The sequence below is a fragment of the Oryza glaberrima genome, chromosome 3 (genome assembly GCF_000147395.1).
Source record: "Oryza glaberrima chromosome 3, OglaRS2, whole genome shotgun sequence".
Lineage (NCBI taxonomy): Eukaryota > Viridiplantae > Streptophyta > Magnoliopsida > Poales > Poaceae > Oryza > Oryza glaberrima.
Window position 1 is genome coordinate 33,083,825 of NC_068328.1, and position 16,115 is coordinate 33,099,939.

The 16,115-nt window shown below is 48.1% G+C and overlaps 3 protein-coding genes across 3 annotated transcripts; all 3 read left to right on the top strand.

Moving 5' to 3' along the window:
- Positions 1–5,156: 5,156 nt before the first annotated feature.
- On the top strand, positions 5,157–7,435 carry LOC127766214 (protein DUF642 L-GALACTONO-1,4-LACTONE-RESPONSIVE GENE 2). Its single transcript, XM_052291296.1, has 3 exons — positions 5,157–5,449; positions 5,968–6,468; positions 6,543–7,435. Exons 1-3 carry the CDS (start codon positions 5,293–5,295, stop codon positions 7,064–7,066), a joined length of 1,182 nt encoding a protein of 393 aa, XP_052147256.1. The 5' UTR covers positions 5,157–5,292; the 3' UTR covers positions 7,067–7,435.
- A 2,114-nt stretch (positions 7,436–9,549) lies between these two features.
- Positions 9,550–11,426, top strand: LOC127766215 (40S ribosomal protein S2-3-like). Its single transcript, XM_052291297.1, has 2 exons — positions 9,550–10,283; positions 11,077–11,426. The coding sequence occupies exons 1-2, from the start codon at positions 9,621–9,623 to the stop codon at positions 11,236–11,238; spliced, it is 825 nt and encodes a 274-aa protein (XP_052147257.1). The 5' UTR covers positions 9,550–9,620; the 3' UTR covers positions 11,239–11,426.
- Positions 11,427–12,332: 906 nt separating this feature from the next.
- LOC127766218 (chaperonin-like RbcX protein 2, chloroplastic) lies at positions 12,333–14,151 on the top strand. Its single transcript, XM_052291301.1, has 5 exons — positions 12,333–12,774; positions 13,104–13,195; positions 13,282–13,339; positions 13,448–13,513; positions 13,599–14,151. Exons 1-5 carry the CDS (start codon positions 12,526–12,528, stop codon positions 13,719–13,721), a joined length of 588 nt encoding a protein of 195 aa, XP_052147261.1. The 5' UTR covers positions 12,333–12,525; the 3' UTR covers positions 13,722–14,151.
- Positions 14,152–16,115: the final 1,964 nt, after the last annotated feature.

Below are 16,115 nucleotides of genomic sequence, written 5' to 3' on the forward strand. Positions count from 1 at the left end.
TACGGTTGCAATGACAAACGGCGGAAAAAGCCAAACAATTTTTTTTTCTCAATATAGAGATGTGTGTAGTGTGTTGTTTCGTGTTTCACTAGAGAAGAGAGCATTAATTGTTTTCCCCAATTTGTGATTCAGACTGAGAAATAGGAAAATGTACATATATCCCGTGTAAAACAGAAGCGACTCGATCAGTTTATAAAATGGATCAGCATGCATGGTCGTTGTTGACATTGCATTGCATGGATAGATGTGTCGGCAGCCGATGAATGATGCACCGCTCATCGACCATACCTAGAGATGGACACATACACTTACGGGATAGGGTGTACTACTATTTATTACTAGTTGCTACCTGACATAAACCCCGGTCGTCCGAGAAAACCCTAACATAGAATGGTAGCAGACATAACCTAGTATAATAAATCTAGATAGATTTCTATTAAATTATAAGATGCTTTTATAGTTCTTTAGAAAGTACCGAGAGATTAACTTACGTGAGTTATACAATAGTGACATTGTCAACATGTGTGAGTTATCAATACTTGTTTTTATATGTAACAATTTTGCAATCTTGCTGTGTGAGAATGAGGAAGAAGATAAAACTATGTGGTATGAATGTGCATTTTGAGCCTACTTATATGTGAGTATATATAATTTAAAAAATACCATGTATAATAATATAAATGAGTATTTTAATAAATATAAGGTTTCTTAAAATATTCTGTCTCAAAATATAGGGTTTTTGAGCTAATCATAATACCTAGGATTTTGTGTTACACATGGCCTAAAACTTAGGGTTTGTGTGAAATTTATGCAGTATAAATATAAAAAGTCATATTCTAAAGTTTTTTTTATTGCTTTGTACATGTGTCTTCGGCTTGTAAGCCACAAATATTTTTTATAAAAAGAAAACTTCCAAGCAATCCTTAGTTACGTTATCTTAAAATATTTATTTTTATATCTAAGTACCGTCATCATAAGGATACGCCTCTCGTTTCAATCCAAATCAATTAGTGCGTATTTTCTAAAGATATATACAATGGAAGGTTTATCCATTACAAAGCTAGTCGATAAAATAATGGAAACGATATTTGCTTGACAATCTAAAAGAAGCACAACAATCGTTTGTTTAATCAACAAACCCAGATTTAGAGGGAAGTAGTAATAGCTACTTCTACAACGGATGAGGCGAGAAGAGGCTCCACTCGTGTAAAGTTAGAGGAACATAGTCACTGACATGTGGACCCATAAAGATAAACCCCACCTGTCAGGAGCTCCGTCCTAACGGAGGCGACACTGTGGCGAGAGACCACCTCTTGCCATCAGCTGAGCTTAGACCGAATTTGGTCCCACAAGGCATGTCATGGATATATAACCCTTGCTAAACTACGGGCCTATTAGGCAGGCCGGCTGCAACAGCTTCGGCTGCGACTGCGTGCAATGAGTGCGGTATTGTTCGTGCCGATAGCTCCAGCAGCCGAACATGCCTTCGTCGTTTTGTAGCTTGCACGGTAAATCTCTCTTCAAATCTTAATATAAAATAACTCGTGACATATTTCTGAAAATAAAATAATGGAAAACCTCCTAAATTAAAATAATCTAAATTTAAAATTTAAAATTTCAAAATCAACTTTAGCTTAAGCACCGACATAGTCCATGAAGTAATCAGCTATGAGCCTATGACACGCAAAGTGCGCGTGCTTATGAAATTGAACAGCAAAAAATGAAAAATCATTAATAACAGCAAGGTCAACCGATCTGAGCTCTTCGTTTGAGTCGTATGGAGTATTGGAGTATATTAGTAGGAGAGCAAAGCACGTGGAAACATAAAATAAGATAGAAATATAAAAATTCAGTTTAATGTTATCTTAACAGCATCTGGAGTTTCCTAACCAGTACTCCATCCGTCCTATAAAATATAAAAAGTTTAGTTGGATATGACATATTCTAATACGAGAAATCTAGACAGGTTGGATATGTGTCTTATCCAACTAAAGTTTCTTATATTTTAGGACAGAGGGAGTAGTATATACATAACGTTAACTTAAGAATAATGTTTTAAAGGCATATTTAAATGCACGGTGCCGTGTTTCAGTAAAATTCAACACTCTTAACTCATGCGTGGCTAGAGTATCTAAAATATTCCTGTCCAAATAAATTTGGTTCAATTAATAATGGATTAGCATGATGACTGTCGCCATGTGTCGTCGTGACGAAAATAATCAATGCATTGCTTAATTATCTCCTTCTATTGCTTAAAAAAGGAAAATAAGAAAAAAATGAAAAACAATGGAAAAAATAGGGGAGTTTGGGAGAGGAAACTGGACAAATGGACCGGGCCGGGCTGTGCCGGTACAACCCACACGACGAGTCGGCTCATGGCATGGCATGTCTGGTCCTGCAATGGTGATGACGTGTTGCCACACCCCGTCTCGACACCACCTAGAACAACATCGATATAACCTTCAAACCATAGTGGAAAACATGGGTTGTTTGGTTCACTTCCAAACATCGCCAAACCTAACTAAATGTGTGGCTTATAAATTGATGGCACATCTTAGACAAGGTTTGGCTAAAAAATGATTGTATGACATAAAAGATAGGTGTATGACATGTGGGCCTTTGAATAGAAAAACTTTGTCAATGCCGCAACTTTGAAAGTGAAACAAGTAAAAATCCTAGAAAGTGTGGCAACGTTTGTCAAAGTGAGGGAGTAAACCAAACAACCCCTGTAATCTTCAGTTCAAACACAACATCACGGGATTAATACTTGATCTTCTGATCTAGCCATAAACGATCACGTACCCATCCGGTCTAATTAAACAGAAGTGGTTGTTCAGTTTACAAAATGGATCAGTATGGTCATTGTTGACATGCATATATCTTAGTCAGCACATACGTATTAATCAATGCATATTGTTCATCTACAGTACGTACCTAGACGGAGGCATACGTACGTACAATTAACACATATCGGATGCACGTACACGAACCAGTGCGTTTTGGACTGCGGCCATACGCTTTCCATGATAAATACACGTACCGCGAGCTGTAAACTGAACAACTGGGAGAGTGTTGAGCACTTGGGCTAACATAAGCCCTGAATTTCGCAATGGGCCGGCTCTGCGCGCAGCAGGCCCGCTAATCTGGACTTGCTTGAACAAAAAGATTAGATTTGGAAATAAATTTGGACCGAGTTTATTTTAAATTTTAAACTATCAGCATGCAGTAGCAGCGCGGCTCCTCTGTTGCAAGTGCAAAGCACATCCTGGCCGTCCGTCCGTCCATCCATCCCCGGGACAACGGCAATCGCTGATTCGCTGCAGTGCAAAATGCAATGGCGCGTTGAGTTGGGTAGAGCAAAGTTAATGCGGAGGGGGAGGGGCCCACATGGCACAGCTGCGTGGTCGCCATGACGGGGGCCATGCATGCGCCGGGCCGCGTGCGTCGGCAGCAGGCAGCAGCAGGGCGTGCAGGGTGCAGGGCTCAATGGCGAGGACGACGACGACGAGGAGGAGACCACCGGCCGCGGCCACTGTTCCCGCGGCCTTCTTCCCCAATCCCAGCCGATGACACGCGCCGAACCGGCTTTTATCATCCGGGCCCAGTGCTGCAGTGGCCGCCACTGTCGCCCCTCTCCCTCCGGCTGCTCCTTCCGTCACCGGAATACAGCAATCTAACGTTTTATAGTACTTACTCTGGATAGATACTCTGTCTATCTACATTGGCAGTTTTAATCCGATCCTAAGTTATTTATTCATCTGTTTCATATTATAAGTTATTTTTATTCTTTTCTAAGTCAAATATTTTAGTTTTGATTAAATTTATAAAAATATATAATAATATTTTCAACACAAAACAAAAAAGATACTAAAATATATTCAATGTTTGATGTAATGAAACTGATTTGGTGCTATAAATATTACTATATTTTTCATAAATTCCCTCAAACTTTTTAGAAGTTTGACTTTAGAAGGGTAAAAACCACTTATAACATAAAACGGAAGGAACACTAAATTTTGGAACAGAGATAATACTAGGTTTGTTTTTTTATTGCGACGAAAAAAGTATAGGTTATATATATTTGTTGATTTGTGCTAGCACATATTTTAATGTTAAACGGTCCATCTTCTGCGAAACTCTGTATATAAGTTATATGAAACAAATCTACTTTTATATTTATAATGATTAAAACTTAATTAATTATATGCTAATACCATTCAATTTTTTAGAAAAGAACATCTGTGTCGTCCGCCTCCTCTAGCTTTGGATGCTCTCGTCTCCCTTCCCTTGGTGCACACTGCACAAGATAGGAGTACACGTACTATACGTAGATGATGCTAGTATACTGCACGTATCTTTGCCTGGGTACAGTGTAGTACTACTAATTAACAAATGTGGCCATGTGATATGTCTGTGCCATCTCCAGAAGCTCCTCTTCGTGCAAGTGTACAAAGGGCTGCATCAAGCAAATTTCTCCTTGACCCAGTGAGAAAACAGAGACTGAAATACATCTGCTAGATGAAAAATCGTACTAGGTGATATTTTGTTACTGCTAGTACTATACATCTGCTGGTAGCCTCTGTTGCCTTCTGTAAATGGAACACAGTAGAGTAGAGTAGTAACAGTGCTAATGCATGATGGAGTAGTGCTTGCGGTAGCATGTTAATTTCACAGTTTCAGTCATTCATTAGGGTGAATCTAACACTCTAGCAGTAGTAGTATATAGTACTCAGTACTCACATAGGAGTAAATCAGTACATGTCCTATGCAAGTCTGTACTAGTTTGCAGAGCGCGTCAGTAACATTGCGCGGGAACTACACCACAAAACGCGGGAACCATGACCGTGGGCTCCCCCCCCCCCCCCCCCCCCCCCATACATTCATTCGCATCAGAAGGGACAGTCAGATATAATAATGCAACAATCTTAACCCTTCTTGTAAATGTGAGATTCACACCCTAGCCCTAGAGTGAACGGTTTTCACTATTAGTAATCCTTCTTAGTTTTGTTTTTGTTTCTCACAGTGCAGTTATCAAGCCTGCAAAAAGTCCCAACTAAATATTGATTCACGATTTATTTAGAGATTAATTATATCTATCCAATGAGTCTCTGATGTGTAATTCCGACAGCGTGGGAGGTTCTGTATGCAATTTCCCACTCCTTTTGGTAATAAAGGAGGGAAAAAAAATAGAAGGCTGCTTGCTTCCTTGGAGCTCTCAGCGTCAGCGAGAAGCAGCCAAAGTGAAAGCGAAAGAGAGCTGAACTCAGTGGAGGCTGGAGAGTGAGCTTACCAATGGAGCTTCCTCGGGGTGCCCTGCTGCTGGTGCTGCTCGCCGTCGCCGCCGCCGCCTCCTCCGCCGGTGCCACACTCGCCGTCAAAGCTCCAGTTCCAGTTCCAGTTCCAGCTCCTGTCCCTGCCCATGCACCTCCTCAACCTAAAGATGCTGAAGGTATGGTTCTTCTCTCAGGTCTCAGCTCACTGTGTTCTCTTCTCTGTCACATCTTCTTGGTTTTTTCTTGGATCCCATTTTCTTGCAGGTGTAAATGTTCTAAGAAGAAAGATTCAGTTTTCTTTTAAGCAAAGAAAGATTCAGTTATCACAGTTTCATTTCTGCATTTTTGTTTCAAGTTCAGTATCACATTCATGCAAGCACATTACTACCTCGACCTGTGGAAATGTTCTTGGCAAGAGCCCAAGAATGTGTCTGGCACACTGCATTTTCGTGTCTTGCATCACTTATATTCATCTCACTTTTATCCATCGGTTTTGTGACTTTTTGTTGTTGCTCAATCCATTTCCCCAGAATGGTGTGGTACTGTAAATCTGTAATGCATTTGCATTTTGCAAGATTTTGGTTAAGAGTCTTCAGTGCTATATTTAGCTGTTGAATCGTAAAGAAAGCAACAATCATGTAGACATTTGAAGCAAACAAGTGAATTTTGATATATTTTTTTAATGGTGACCCAGGCCTCCTCATCAATGGCAACTTCGAGACGGCGCCGAGGAAGGTGAACAAGACACTCATCGTCGGCCGCCACTCGCTGCCGGGGTGGACGCTGCGGGGGCACGTCGAGTACGTCTCCGGCGGGCCGCAGCCCGGCGGCATGTTCTTCGCGGTGCCGCACGGCGTGCACGCGCTCCGCCTGGGCGGCCGCGCGTCGGCGTCCCAGAACGTGTCCGTGCGCCCCGGCGCGCTCTACGCGCTCACCTTCGCCGCCACGCGCACGTGCGCCCAGGACGAGGCGCTCCGCGTCGCCGTCGCGCCGTCGCTCTCGCCGCCCGCCGACGTCGCCGTCCGCACGCTCTACAGCGCCGACACCGCCGACACCTGGGCGTGGGGCTTCCGCGCCTCCTCCGCCGCCGCGCAGGTCACCTTCTCCAACCCCGGCGTCCAGGAGGACGCGTCGTGCGGCCCCCTGCTCGACGCCGTCGCCATCAAGGAGCTCCCAACGCCATACCCAACCAAAGGTAAGAGAGACCGCATCATTGTCTGAACGATGGATTGCTGCTGGTAATTAATCTGACGAACAAAATGGCTGCAGACAACCTGATCAAGAACGAGGGATTCGAGATCGGGCCGCAGGTGTTCAAGAACTCGACGGTGGGCGTCCTCCTCCCGCCGAAGCAGAAGGACGCGACGTCGCCGCTCCCGGGCTGGATCATCGAGTCGCTCAAGGCCGTCCGCTTCATCGACGCGGCGCACTTCTCCGTCCCGGCGGGGAAGTACGCCGTGGAGCTCGTCGCCGGCCGCGAGAGCGCCATCGCGCAGGTGATCCGCACGGTGGCGAACCGCGCCTACAACCTGTCGTTCGTCGTCGGCGACGCCAAGAACGGCTGCCACGGGTCGATGCTGGTGGAGGCGTTCGCCGGGAACGTGACGCAGAAGGTGCCGTTCGAGTCCGCCGGCAACGGCGGGTTCAAGCCGGCGAGCTTCCGGTTCGTCGCCGCCGGCGTGCGCACCAGGGTGACCTTCTACAGCTCGTACTACCACACCAAGGTGAGCGACGGCGTGTCGCTGTGCGGCCCCGTGCTGGATCAGGTCAAGGTCCAGCCATTGAAGGCATGATCCCCTACGATTCAGAGCTCTCCTTTCGGATCATGGTTTGCTAATTGCTCTACTTAGCCGTCGTGTCTGTAAAACTCTGCATTGGTGATTTGGGTTTTGGACATTGAACTTTCGTGTGATCTAGCTACACACGCTCTCGTGTGGTTTGTGTCATGGTTTAATGTTGCCTGTAATGTCGCTATCGATCGTTGATGATGTTATCAACCGGATTGGCCACCATTACAGTAGGTTTCACTGGTGTAGTGGTGTTTTCCGGCGTGTGGAACATGGGCTCCTCCTAGCATTACCGCCGGTAACCGTGGGGTACGGTAATATAAATACCGCGGTAACCTTTTTAAATTTAAATAAATTTAAAAATAATTTAAAATATTTTTTCACGGTTATTACAGTTACTGCGTGGTAATCGTGCTTACCGCCGGGACGTGGTAACCCTGGCCCGGCGGTTTGGGAAACCTGACTCTGAGATCTCGGCAACGCTCGAACAGAGAAGCCATGATTCTGCGGACACAGGCGTCGGCGAAAAAGTTATTATAGGAAACCATAACCTGATGAGGTCGAAGCTGTTGGCATCGTTGCCGCCGCAGCACATGGTCTGGTCGCTCCGGCGTGGGTAATCGGCCGCCGGCGGCGAGTGGCCGGCCGACGAAGTGGAATTACTCGGAGGCGTATCGCCGCCGGCGGTGTAGGCGAGGAACGGGATCAGGGTGAACACCAGACGCAGGTCACGTGGGCTGTATTATTAGGAAGCCCAACGCGAGGAGCAAAGGCCTCTGCATCGGGAGCCTTACGTAAAGCCCAATCGATCAGGGTTGAGCCTCCATTTGGCCCACGTTAAAATGGATCGCTACCATCCGGAATGGGCTTACAGGCTAGGTAATGCCCATTCGTCCCTGGAAAAAGTACACAGAAGGTCCCTCAACTTGTCATCGAGTTACGAAATCGTTTTCAAACTGCAATACTAGATATCCAATGTCCCTTAAATAATCCAAACCGGTTACAATAGATTCCTAGGCGGTTTAGATCCCGGTTTTATCCTACGTGGCCGCTGAGTCAGCACGGGCCCCACGTGGACCCCACATGTCAGTACCTCTTTTCCCTCCTCTCCCTTTCTCTTTTTTTCTCTCTCACACACTATTCTCTCCGACGGTCGGCGATGCAGCACGGGAGAATGGGATGGCGGTGTCAGGGCGAGGTGACGGCGACGGCAGGCGAGCGCAGCTGCGGATGGGGAGTGGCGGCACTGACGACTCCACGCCGCTTAGCCTCGTCAGCGGCGACGACTCCAGACAGGGATAGGGCCGCGCGCCGCCACCGTGCTCCTCGTTGTCCACTCCAGCGTCTCACCGTGCGTCGTCATCCACCGACGCGACAGCGGTGATGGCGGCGATGCTGGAGTAGGTAGGCGGCTCGTGGGGACAGAGACGACGATGTAGGGCGGCCAAAGGGGCACTTTTTCAATCGGCCGCTGCCGCCGCTGGGGATTCGCTGGTCAGATACCATGCCAATGCGACGCGCTTCATTACAGTGGGCCAGTGGCGGGGGATTCGTGGAGTTTAGGGGACCGGGACACGATGCGATGCAGCGGGCGTCCTCGGCATGGGCGTGGGCGCGGGCGCGGCTTCTTCGGCGCATGCGAGGCGGAGGACGGGAGACCCACGGCAATAGAGGAAGTCCGGTGGCCGGCGACACAGGGGCGGCGGCGACGTGGGAGGAGGGGAGGGCGTCGGCGGCGAGAGCGTTGGGGAGGAGAGCAAGGACGATGGGGACGTGCCGCTGCCGTCGTCCATAGCTGTGGATCCCCTTGTGTGTGCCGTTGAGGTGGGCCCTTGCCGCTGCCACCATAGGCTAGCCGTCGAGATGGGACGCATCTGACGGCCACCGCGCGTCTCTCCCCACTGGCCGCCATCCCCTCCCGTCGTCAGCCATGCCATCCTCCTCTCCTCCGTCACAGACTCCCCCGCCGCCACCACACCTGCCGGCCACCCTTGTGCTCCTGCCTCCTCGTCACCGGCCACCCAGGCGACCTCCTCCCCACCCGCCCCAGCTTGGCCAAGAGGAGAGAAGTGAGAGAGAGAAGGGAGAGGAGAGGGAAGAGAGAGGAGGCTGACATGGCCACACTGTCATGTGGACCCACGTGGGCCCCGCACTGACTCAGCCGCTACGCAGACCAAAACCGGATTAAAACCACCGAAGGACCTCGGATGACCGGTTTTGTATAGTTAAAGGACCCCCGCATATCTGGTTTTGCGGTTCAAGGACGTTTTGTTATCCCGATGACAAGTTGAAGGACCTCCGATGTACTTTTTCTTTCGTCCCCAACTATATGGGCCATTTGCATGATGGGCCTTAGCTACATTTGGGGCGAAGCGGCCCAGCCCACTTGGCCCGCCGCATCCTCACCCCAAAACCCTAGCTGCGCTAGCCCTCGCCAACGCCTCGGCCATATAAATACCCGTCTGCCATCTCGACCTCCCACTCTTCGCGCCGCCGCCGCAGCAGCAGCCTCCACTCTTCACCCCCAGAGAACCCTAATCCCCACCCTCTCAAACCAGCCATGGCGGAGCGCGGCGGCGAGCGTGGCGGCGAGCGCGGCGGGTTCGGCCGCGGCTTCGGGCGCGGCGGTCGCGGCGACCGCGGAGGGCGCCGTGGCGGGCGCCGCGGCCCGCGCCAGGAGGAGGAGAAGTGGGTGCCCGTCACCAAGCTCGGCCGCCTCGTGAAGGAAGGCAGGTTCTCCAAGATCGAGGAGATCTACCTCCACTCCCTCCCCGTCAAGGAGCACCAGATCGTGGAGACCCTCGTGCCGGGGCTCAAGGACGAGGTGATGAAGATCACACCCGTGCAGAAGCAGACGCGCGCCGGGCAGCGCACCCGATTCAAGGCGTTCGTCGTCGTCGGCGACAACAACGGCCACGTCGGGCTGGGGGTCAAGTGCGCCAAGGAGGTGGCCACCGCCATCCGCGGCGCCATCATCCTGGCCAAGCTGTCCGTGGTGCCCGTCAGGAGGGGTTACTGGGGTAACAAGATCGGGCAGCCGCACACCGTGCCGTGCAAGGTCACCGGAAAGTGTGGCTCTGTCACCGTACGCATGGTGCCCGCCCCGAGGGGTTCGGGTATTGTCGCCGCCCGCGTGCCCAAGAAGGTGCTGCAGTTCGCCGGCATTGAGGATGTCTTCACCTCGTCCCGTGGATCCACCAAGACCCTTGGCAACTTCGTCAAGGTATAACACATCCCTCCTTTTGTTATTTTATATACTATTCTCTGACTATGAGTATTTAGTGTTTGGTACTGAATGATAGATTTATGTGTGCTTGGCAAGTAGGCATAGTATTGTTGATTTCTGATGTGAATTGGGTGGAATATAACTGCATTATGCTATAGTTTCTCACTATATCACAGTTTGTATATTAGCATCAATTGTTCAATGAGACTACTGTTCTTAGTGTACATACACATGCATCTGTGAAGGTGATTCATAGTATTCTACTCATCTAATTCGGTACAGTTAAACTGGTTGGGTTCAAAATATTTTACTTTGTTACAGGCTTACTGCCCATCAGGATGGATTTACTATTGTCAGCTGTCAATGAACCATTTCATGGGTCTATTTGATTATTGACACTTACGCTGCTGCTGTAATTGTTTGATCTTTAATCTTTTTGTGCATTGGTCATTACCTTATGCCACAGTGCTTATTAGTGTATCCTGTCTGCTTGATATCGTGCCTATACAGGCAGCACATTGTATCATCTAATAGAAACTTTTCTTTAAACATTTCGTATGCCCTGTTTGCACATTGATGCCATCAAGTCCTACTCAAACAGGGAGTGTTAATATCTAATATGTAATATGTTTTCATGTCTTCTACACCCAGTCGTTTTTACTTTGGTTTGATTGTGTTATATATACTCTGTGATGGCTTGAGGCCTTCTTATTAGTTTGCCTTGCTTGATTGATGGATTCTTAGTGGTAAGTTTATCCTCTATTAAAACCAAATGATCTGTTTTGTGCAGGCCACCTTTGACTGCCTGATGAGGACTTATGGATTCCTTACTCCTGACTTCTGGAGGGACACCAAGTTCGTCAAGTCTCCATTCCAGGAGTACACCGACCTCTTGGCCAAGCCGACTAAGGCTCTTATGATTGATGCACCTGTCGAGAACGTAGAGGCTTAGGATGGCGGAGTAAAGAGAGTCTTTGCTAGCTCGGACTTGTCTGATGCACTTTGTTTTACTATAGTTAAGAACCGGTTGTCATCCTTGGATTGTGCTGCGTCTGGATGTTTCTATTTCCTGTCAAGTTTTGGATCATGGTACTGTGATACTGCTTTTATCAATGAATGCTGCCTAATTATTATGTTATCGATCCATTTTGTCCTGAAAGTATCTGAAGATGACTGGGTGCAGGGTCGTTGTGTTCGGTTATAGATCATGGTCAGTATATGGCTTTATAGCCTTGATCATTTTGTTTTAGAGCATCCTTAATTTTCCATTTTGTTTTCAATTTTCTGATCAAGATCTGGCTGTTTTGATATACAGCCATATACTACTACCACCACCACTTAAGTTCAGTGCGGTGATGTTTTTCTTCCTGTTTCATCATTTTAACTTTTGCTCCGACCTGAAGTTGGTAATCATGCTGCCGTCTCTGAATTTGCTGTGCTGCCGTCTCTGAATTTGCTGCTGCCGTTTCTGAATTTGTGGTGGTTTCACTTTCATCGGTTCATCGCTCTGGCTCGTGCTGCTGCGACCAGTATGAACGGAATACTGGGATATCGTTCTCTTACCCCCAAAATTCGAAAATCAGAGTTTTCATTTGCTTATGCTGTTGATGACGAGGACGCAACGTGTTTAGACAATGTGCTAATTGTCCTGTATAGCTGTAAGTATATATGATCATTCATTGCTCGTGCTCGTGCTCGTAGTCGTGTGCAGCGATCGCACCACACACGAAGTTGCCAGAAATCGGTTCCTGTTCCTGCAAGAAAACGCTCATCCTCTTGCTTTTTGCTTGCCGTGGCGAACGTCGCCGTTCCAACTTTGTGCTTCAGGTTCACCGAACCTGCCGGAAACGCGACCGGTTTCTCTCCGTCCATGACACGTGGGGCCCGGCCGTGCCGAATCGCCCTTTAGAATCTTCCCCGCGCCCAATCGCTCGCCGCCGCGTGTCTAGCATTCCGCTGAAAATACCGCGACGACGACGAGCTGTGTAGGCTGTAGCTGCCTCCTGAGCCTCACAAAATTTGGTTGGTCAGAGTTGCATCACGGCCACTGGCCAGCCACGACGACGAAGCGGCGAGAAGCCGAGGCCAAACTACAATTCAACACCTCTTCCTCTTCTTCTTCTTGCTGCTGCTTCTTCTTCTTCTGCCACTTGGTTGCTATATACACCAAGCTCGATCACGAAACTATCTTAGCTGCTGCTGCTGCTGCGTTGGAGAAGAAGAGAGTGGCAGGGTGAGGATGGCCGGGGTGCAGGTGATGCCGGCGGTGGGGGCGGTGGCGGCGGCGGAAGGGAGCTGCAGGGCGGCGGGGCAGAGGAGGGGCCGCGGCGTGAGCAGTTTGTTCGCCGGAGACTGGAGGCGGCGGCCTCGCCGGGCGGCGTGCACGGCCAGGGTCAGGGGCAGGAGGCAGCAGCAGCAGCAGCAGGGCCTCGCCGTCGTCTGCAACCTCGGTGGCACCTACGATGAAGGTTTCGAGGACATCCACGTGGTAATTAACTTATCAGACGTAGCTAAAATTTAAAATTTTAGTTTTAATCTTAAAGTTGATTTTGAATTTTTTTTAAGTCGTAAAGAATATATGTGTATATAACAAAGTTTTATCGAAAAATTATTCCTTTCGCTATTAAGCGTTGCGGCTTATAATCATTCCCCACATGCCGAATCTAATTAATTAATCCATGTTAGCAGATCCTAACGTAAAGAGTTGAAGTTCTACTGCTGATATATAAAATGCTGTGATTTTGATGAGATTTTCATGGTTGGGATGAGTAGAGGAGATCGATTGATTTGGTTTTTTGTTCATTCTTGTTTGCGCAGCAACTGATTAATGTGTTCACCTACAAAGCCGTCAAGACCGTGCTCACGCAGCTCTACGAAATGAACCCACCAAGCTACCGATGGTTATACAAGTAAGCCACCCATTTATTCCACAAATCAATCAGCAAAATCCCTGTCAGATTACTGAATTTGTGTTCTTGCTTCTCATTGGTTTCAGCTTCGTTGCTGTAAACAAGCCTACCGATGGCAAAGTGTTCCTTCGTGCTCTTGGAAAGGTAAATATATAAACTACTCCACAGTTGTTTAAACTTTCGAACGATACAAATGTAAACTGAAAACTAAAGAAAAATTGCACACGCATGAATGTTCATTTTGGTTTATAGGAGAAGCAGGAGCTTGCAGAGCGAGTGATGATAACTAGGCTTCACTTGTACAGCAAATGGATCAAGGTGATTCCTTTTTGGTACTCTTAGATAATCCATCACAAAGCTCTGAAGTTTGTAACCAAATGAGATTCTGGTTTTGATCTTTCAGAAATGTGACCATGCGATGATGTACGAGAGGATATCTGACGAGAACCTGGCGTTGATGCGAGAGCGGCTCATGGAGACGGTCATCTGGCCAACAGACGACACCAACACTGAGAAGATTGGCTGAAAAATAATGCCTGATCTGTCTGCCTGACGCATACACTTCTTTTTGAGTTGCTCAACTTAATTAAACTTTAGCTCGTTAGGTAGAGCATTCTAAATTATTCCTGCTCGATCGAGTCCGATGTATATGTATGTATATTAAGTGTACAATTAATGTACCAAGCCAGTGTAATGGGTACAAATTCAAGATGCATTCAGGGTTAAGTATAGATTAAGATCTAGCTGATAGCGTGTGGTTTAGTTTGGTCATTTGGTGAGTGAAGTGAAGAAGCTGCAAACTGTTTGGTCCATTTCATCGACAGTGTACAAGTACAATGTAGCAACTAATACTTGTAATTTGGGTCAAGTTCGTCGACACAGTTTATTTCATGAGTTACAACTCTGGTTTGCTGTTGTTGGTTCTAGAGAGGATGGTAAAGTTTACAACACAATCACGTCATCTGCTGGCATGTCTGTTGTTATTTTCTCATTCTATCTGTTGATCGCGCGACACAAATTTCATAATAAACTACACTGAAGAAAAGCAGAGCTCTTTTCAAACGCAGGAATAAAAAACACAAACATTAAAAAAACGTAGGAATTAATCGAGGTGGCATATCTAAGTTGATGCTTAGGAATTTTAAAATGTAGGAACTATGTGATTTTTTTGTTTGGATGCTTCATAGAGAAAGTATAGGATTTTGGGTGAGAGATAGACCCGACGAAAGCTTCCCATGAGGTACAACCTCATGTTAGAAATTTTGTAGCAATCTCAAGTGCGCATTCCATTATTTCAAAGGAACACCTGGAAAAATTTTGCATAGCATTTCAATTGTATAAATTCCTCTCTTTTTTCGTTTGTTCGAAAGGATCCCCTTGATATGTTGGAATATGACACATTCATGGCGTGTAAATTTTGATTGTTTCTTAGGCATACATGACGGTGCTCACACTCCCGTTTCTACGTAAAATATTATTCCCTCCGTTTTTTAATATACAACGTTGTGCAAGATATGTATGATTAGTCTTATTGAAAAAAAATTTATAATTATCACTCATTTTATTGTGATTTGATTTATATTCAATTGTTTTTAAAAATGAATTTATTTTTATATTATATAAAAAGTTTGAATAAAATAAATATTCAAATGTTTTTTTTAAGAAAATGTTCAAATGTTTATAAAAAAACAAACGGTATCGTATATTTAAAAACAGAGTTAGTAACTGATCGCAGGGAGCTCGATGTACCGATCCGGCCCAGAGGCCCAACCAGTATAGGCCGCATGCAGCTTGATAAGGAATAAGTTCACTTCGTGACCCTCAACTGTGATCGAAATCTAATCCATGACCCTAAATCATAAAACAAGATATCTCGACCCCCAAACTCCTAAAACTGGTGCAATTTGACTCCCTGGGCGGTTTTGGGAGGCGGTTTTGCTGATGTGGCACCTACGTGGCAATATTGACGGAGTCTTTGTTCCACGTGGCGTTGACGTGGCACCTACGTGGCGGTAGAAATAAAAATATGCGTGGGGGCCCATTAGTCATTCACACAAAAAAGAAATGTGGGCCCACTGACATGTGGGGTCCACATGTCAGCCCTTCTTCCTCCTCCCTCTCTCCCTTCTCTCTCTTTCTCTTCTCTTATTCCCCTTCAATGGGCGGCGGGCGGCGAGAACGAGCGGCGGTGGCGCGCAAGTGAGGGCCGGAGCGACGACAACAGGACGGGCGAGGGCAGGAGCGGCGAGCCGTGCAGCCGCCGCCGCCGCCATACTCCTCCTTCCTCCCTCTCTCCCTTCTCTCTCTTTTTCTCCCCTTCTTCCCCTTCGGCCGGTGGCACGCGGGGACAGTGAGAGCGAACGGCCGGGGGGCGGTGAAGGCGGAGCTTCGGGCGCCGACAGCTAGCAAGGAGAGGACGGCACGGAGGAAGGCCCGCCCGCCGCCGTCATCGCCGCCTCTACTCGGGCCTCCCTGGCGCCCATCGTTGTCGCCTCCGCTCGATCCTCCTTTGGCGCCACCGCCGCTCGAGCCGGGCGGCCGCCGCCGTTTGGGCTGCCCCGTCGCCCGGCGCCGTCGCCTCTGCTCGAGCCGAGCGGCCTCCGCCCATGAGGCGTGCGGCGAGGCTTGGTGTGCGCGGCGTGTCAGCCTCGGAGGGTGGCGCGGATGGCCTCGGGCGCGTGAGGGCGCCAGAGGCCGGCTCGATCTGGACGCCGATCTGGATGTCGCCGCGGAGCAGATTGGCGTCGAGGTCGAGGCTGTTGCACGACGCCTGGAGGCCTCCGTCGTTTGCGCCGCCCCGTCGCCCGACGCCGTCGCCTCCGCTCGTCCTGCCTCTAGCGCCGCCGCCGCTCTAGCCGGGTGGCCGCTGCCGTTTGGCCTCCCTGTCGCCCGGCGCCATCGCCCATCGCCGCTTGTTGGA

Bases quoted from the DNA above. Each gene is read 5' to 3' on its own strand.
- LOC127766218 (XM_052291301.1), top strand. From the start codon at position 12,526: ATGGCCGGGGTGCAGGTGATGCCGGCGGTGGGGGCGGTGGCGGCGGCG. The intron at 12,775-13,103 runs GTAATTAACTTA...TTGTTTGCGCAG, and splicing joins GTTTCGAGGACATCCACGTG to CAACTGATTAATGTGTTCAC. The intron at 13,340-13,447 runs GTAAATATATAA...TTTGGTTTATAG, and splicing joins TCCTTCGTGCTCTTGGAAAG to GAGAAGCAGGAGCTTGCAGA.
- LOC127766215 (XM_052291297.1), top strand. From the start codon at position 9,621: ATGGCGGAGCGCGGCGGCGAGCGTGGCGGCGAGCGCGGCGGGTTCGGC. The intron at 10,284-11,076 runs GTATAACACATC...TGTTTTGTGCAG, and splicing joins CCCTTGGCAACTTCGTCAAG to GCCACCTTTGACTGCCTGAT.
- LOC127766214 (XM_052291296.1), top strand. From the start codon at position 5,293: ATGGAGCTTCCTCGGGGTGCCCTGCTGCTGGTGCTGCTCGCCGTCGCC. The intron at 5,450-5,967 runs GTATGGTTCTTC...ATGGTGACCCAG, and splicing joins TCAACCTAAAGATGCTGAAG to GCCTCCTCATCAATGGCAAC. The intron at 6,469-6,542 runs GTAAGAGAGACC...AAATGGCTGCAG, and splicing joins AACGCCATACCCAACCAAAG to ACAACCTGATCAAGAACGAG.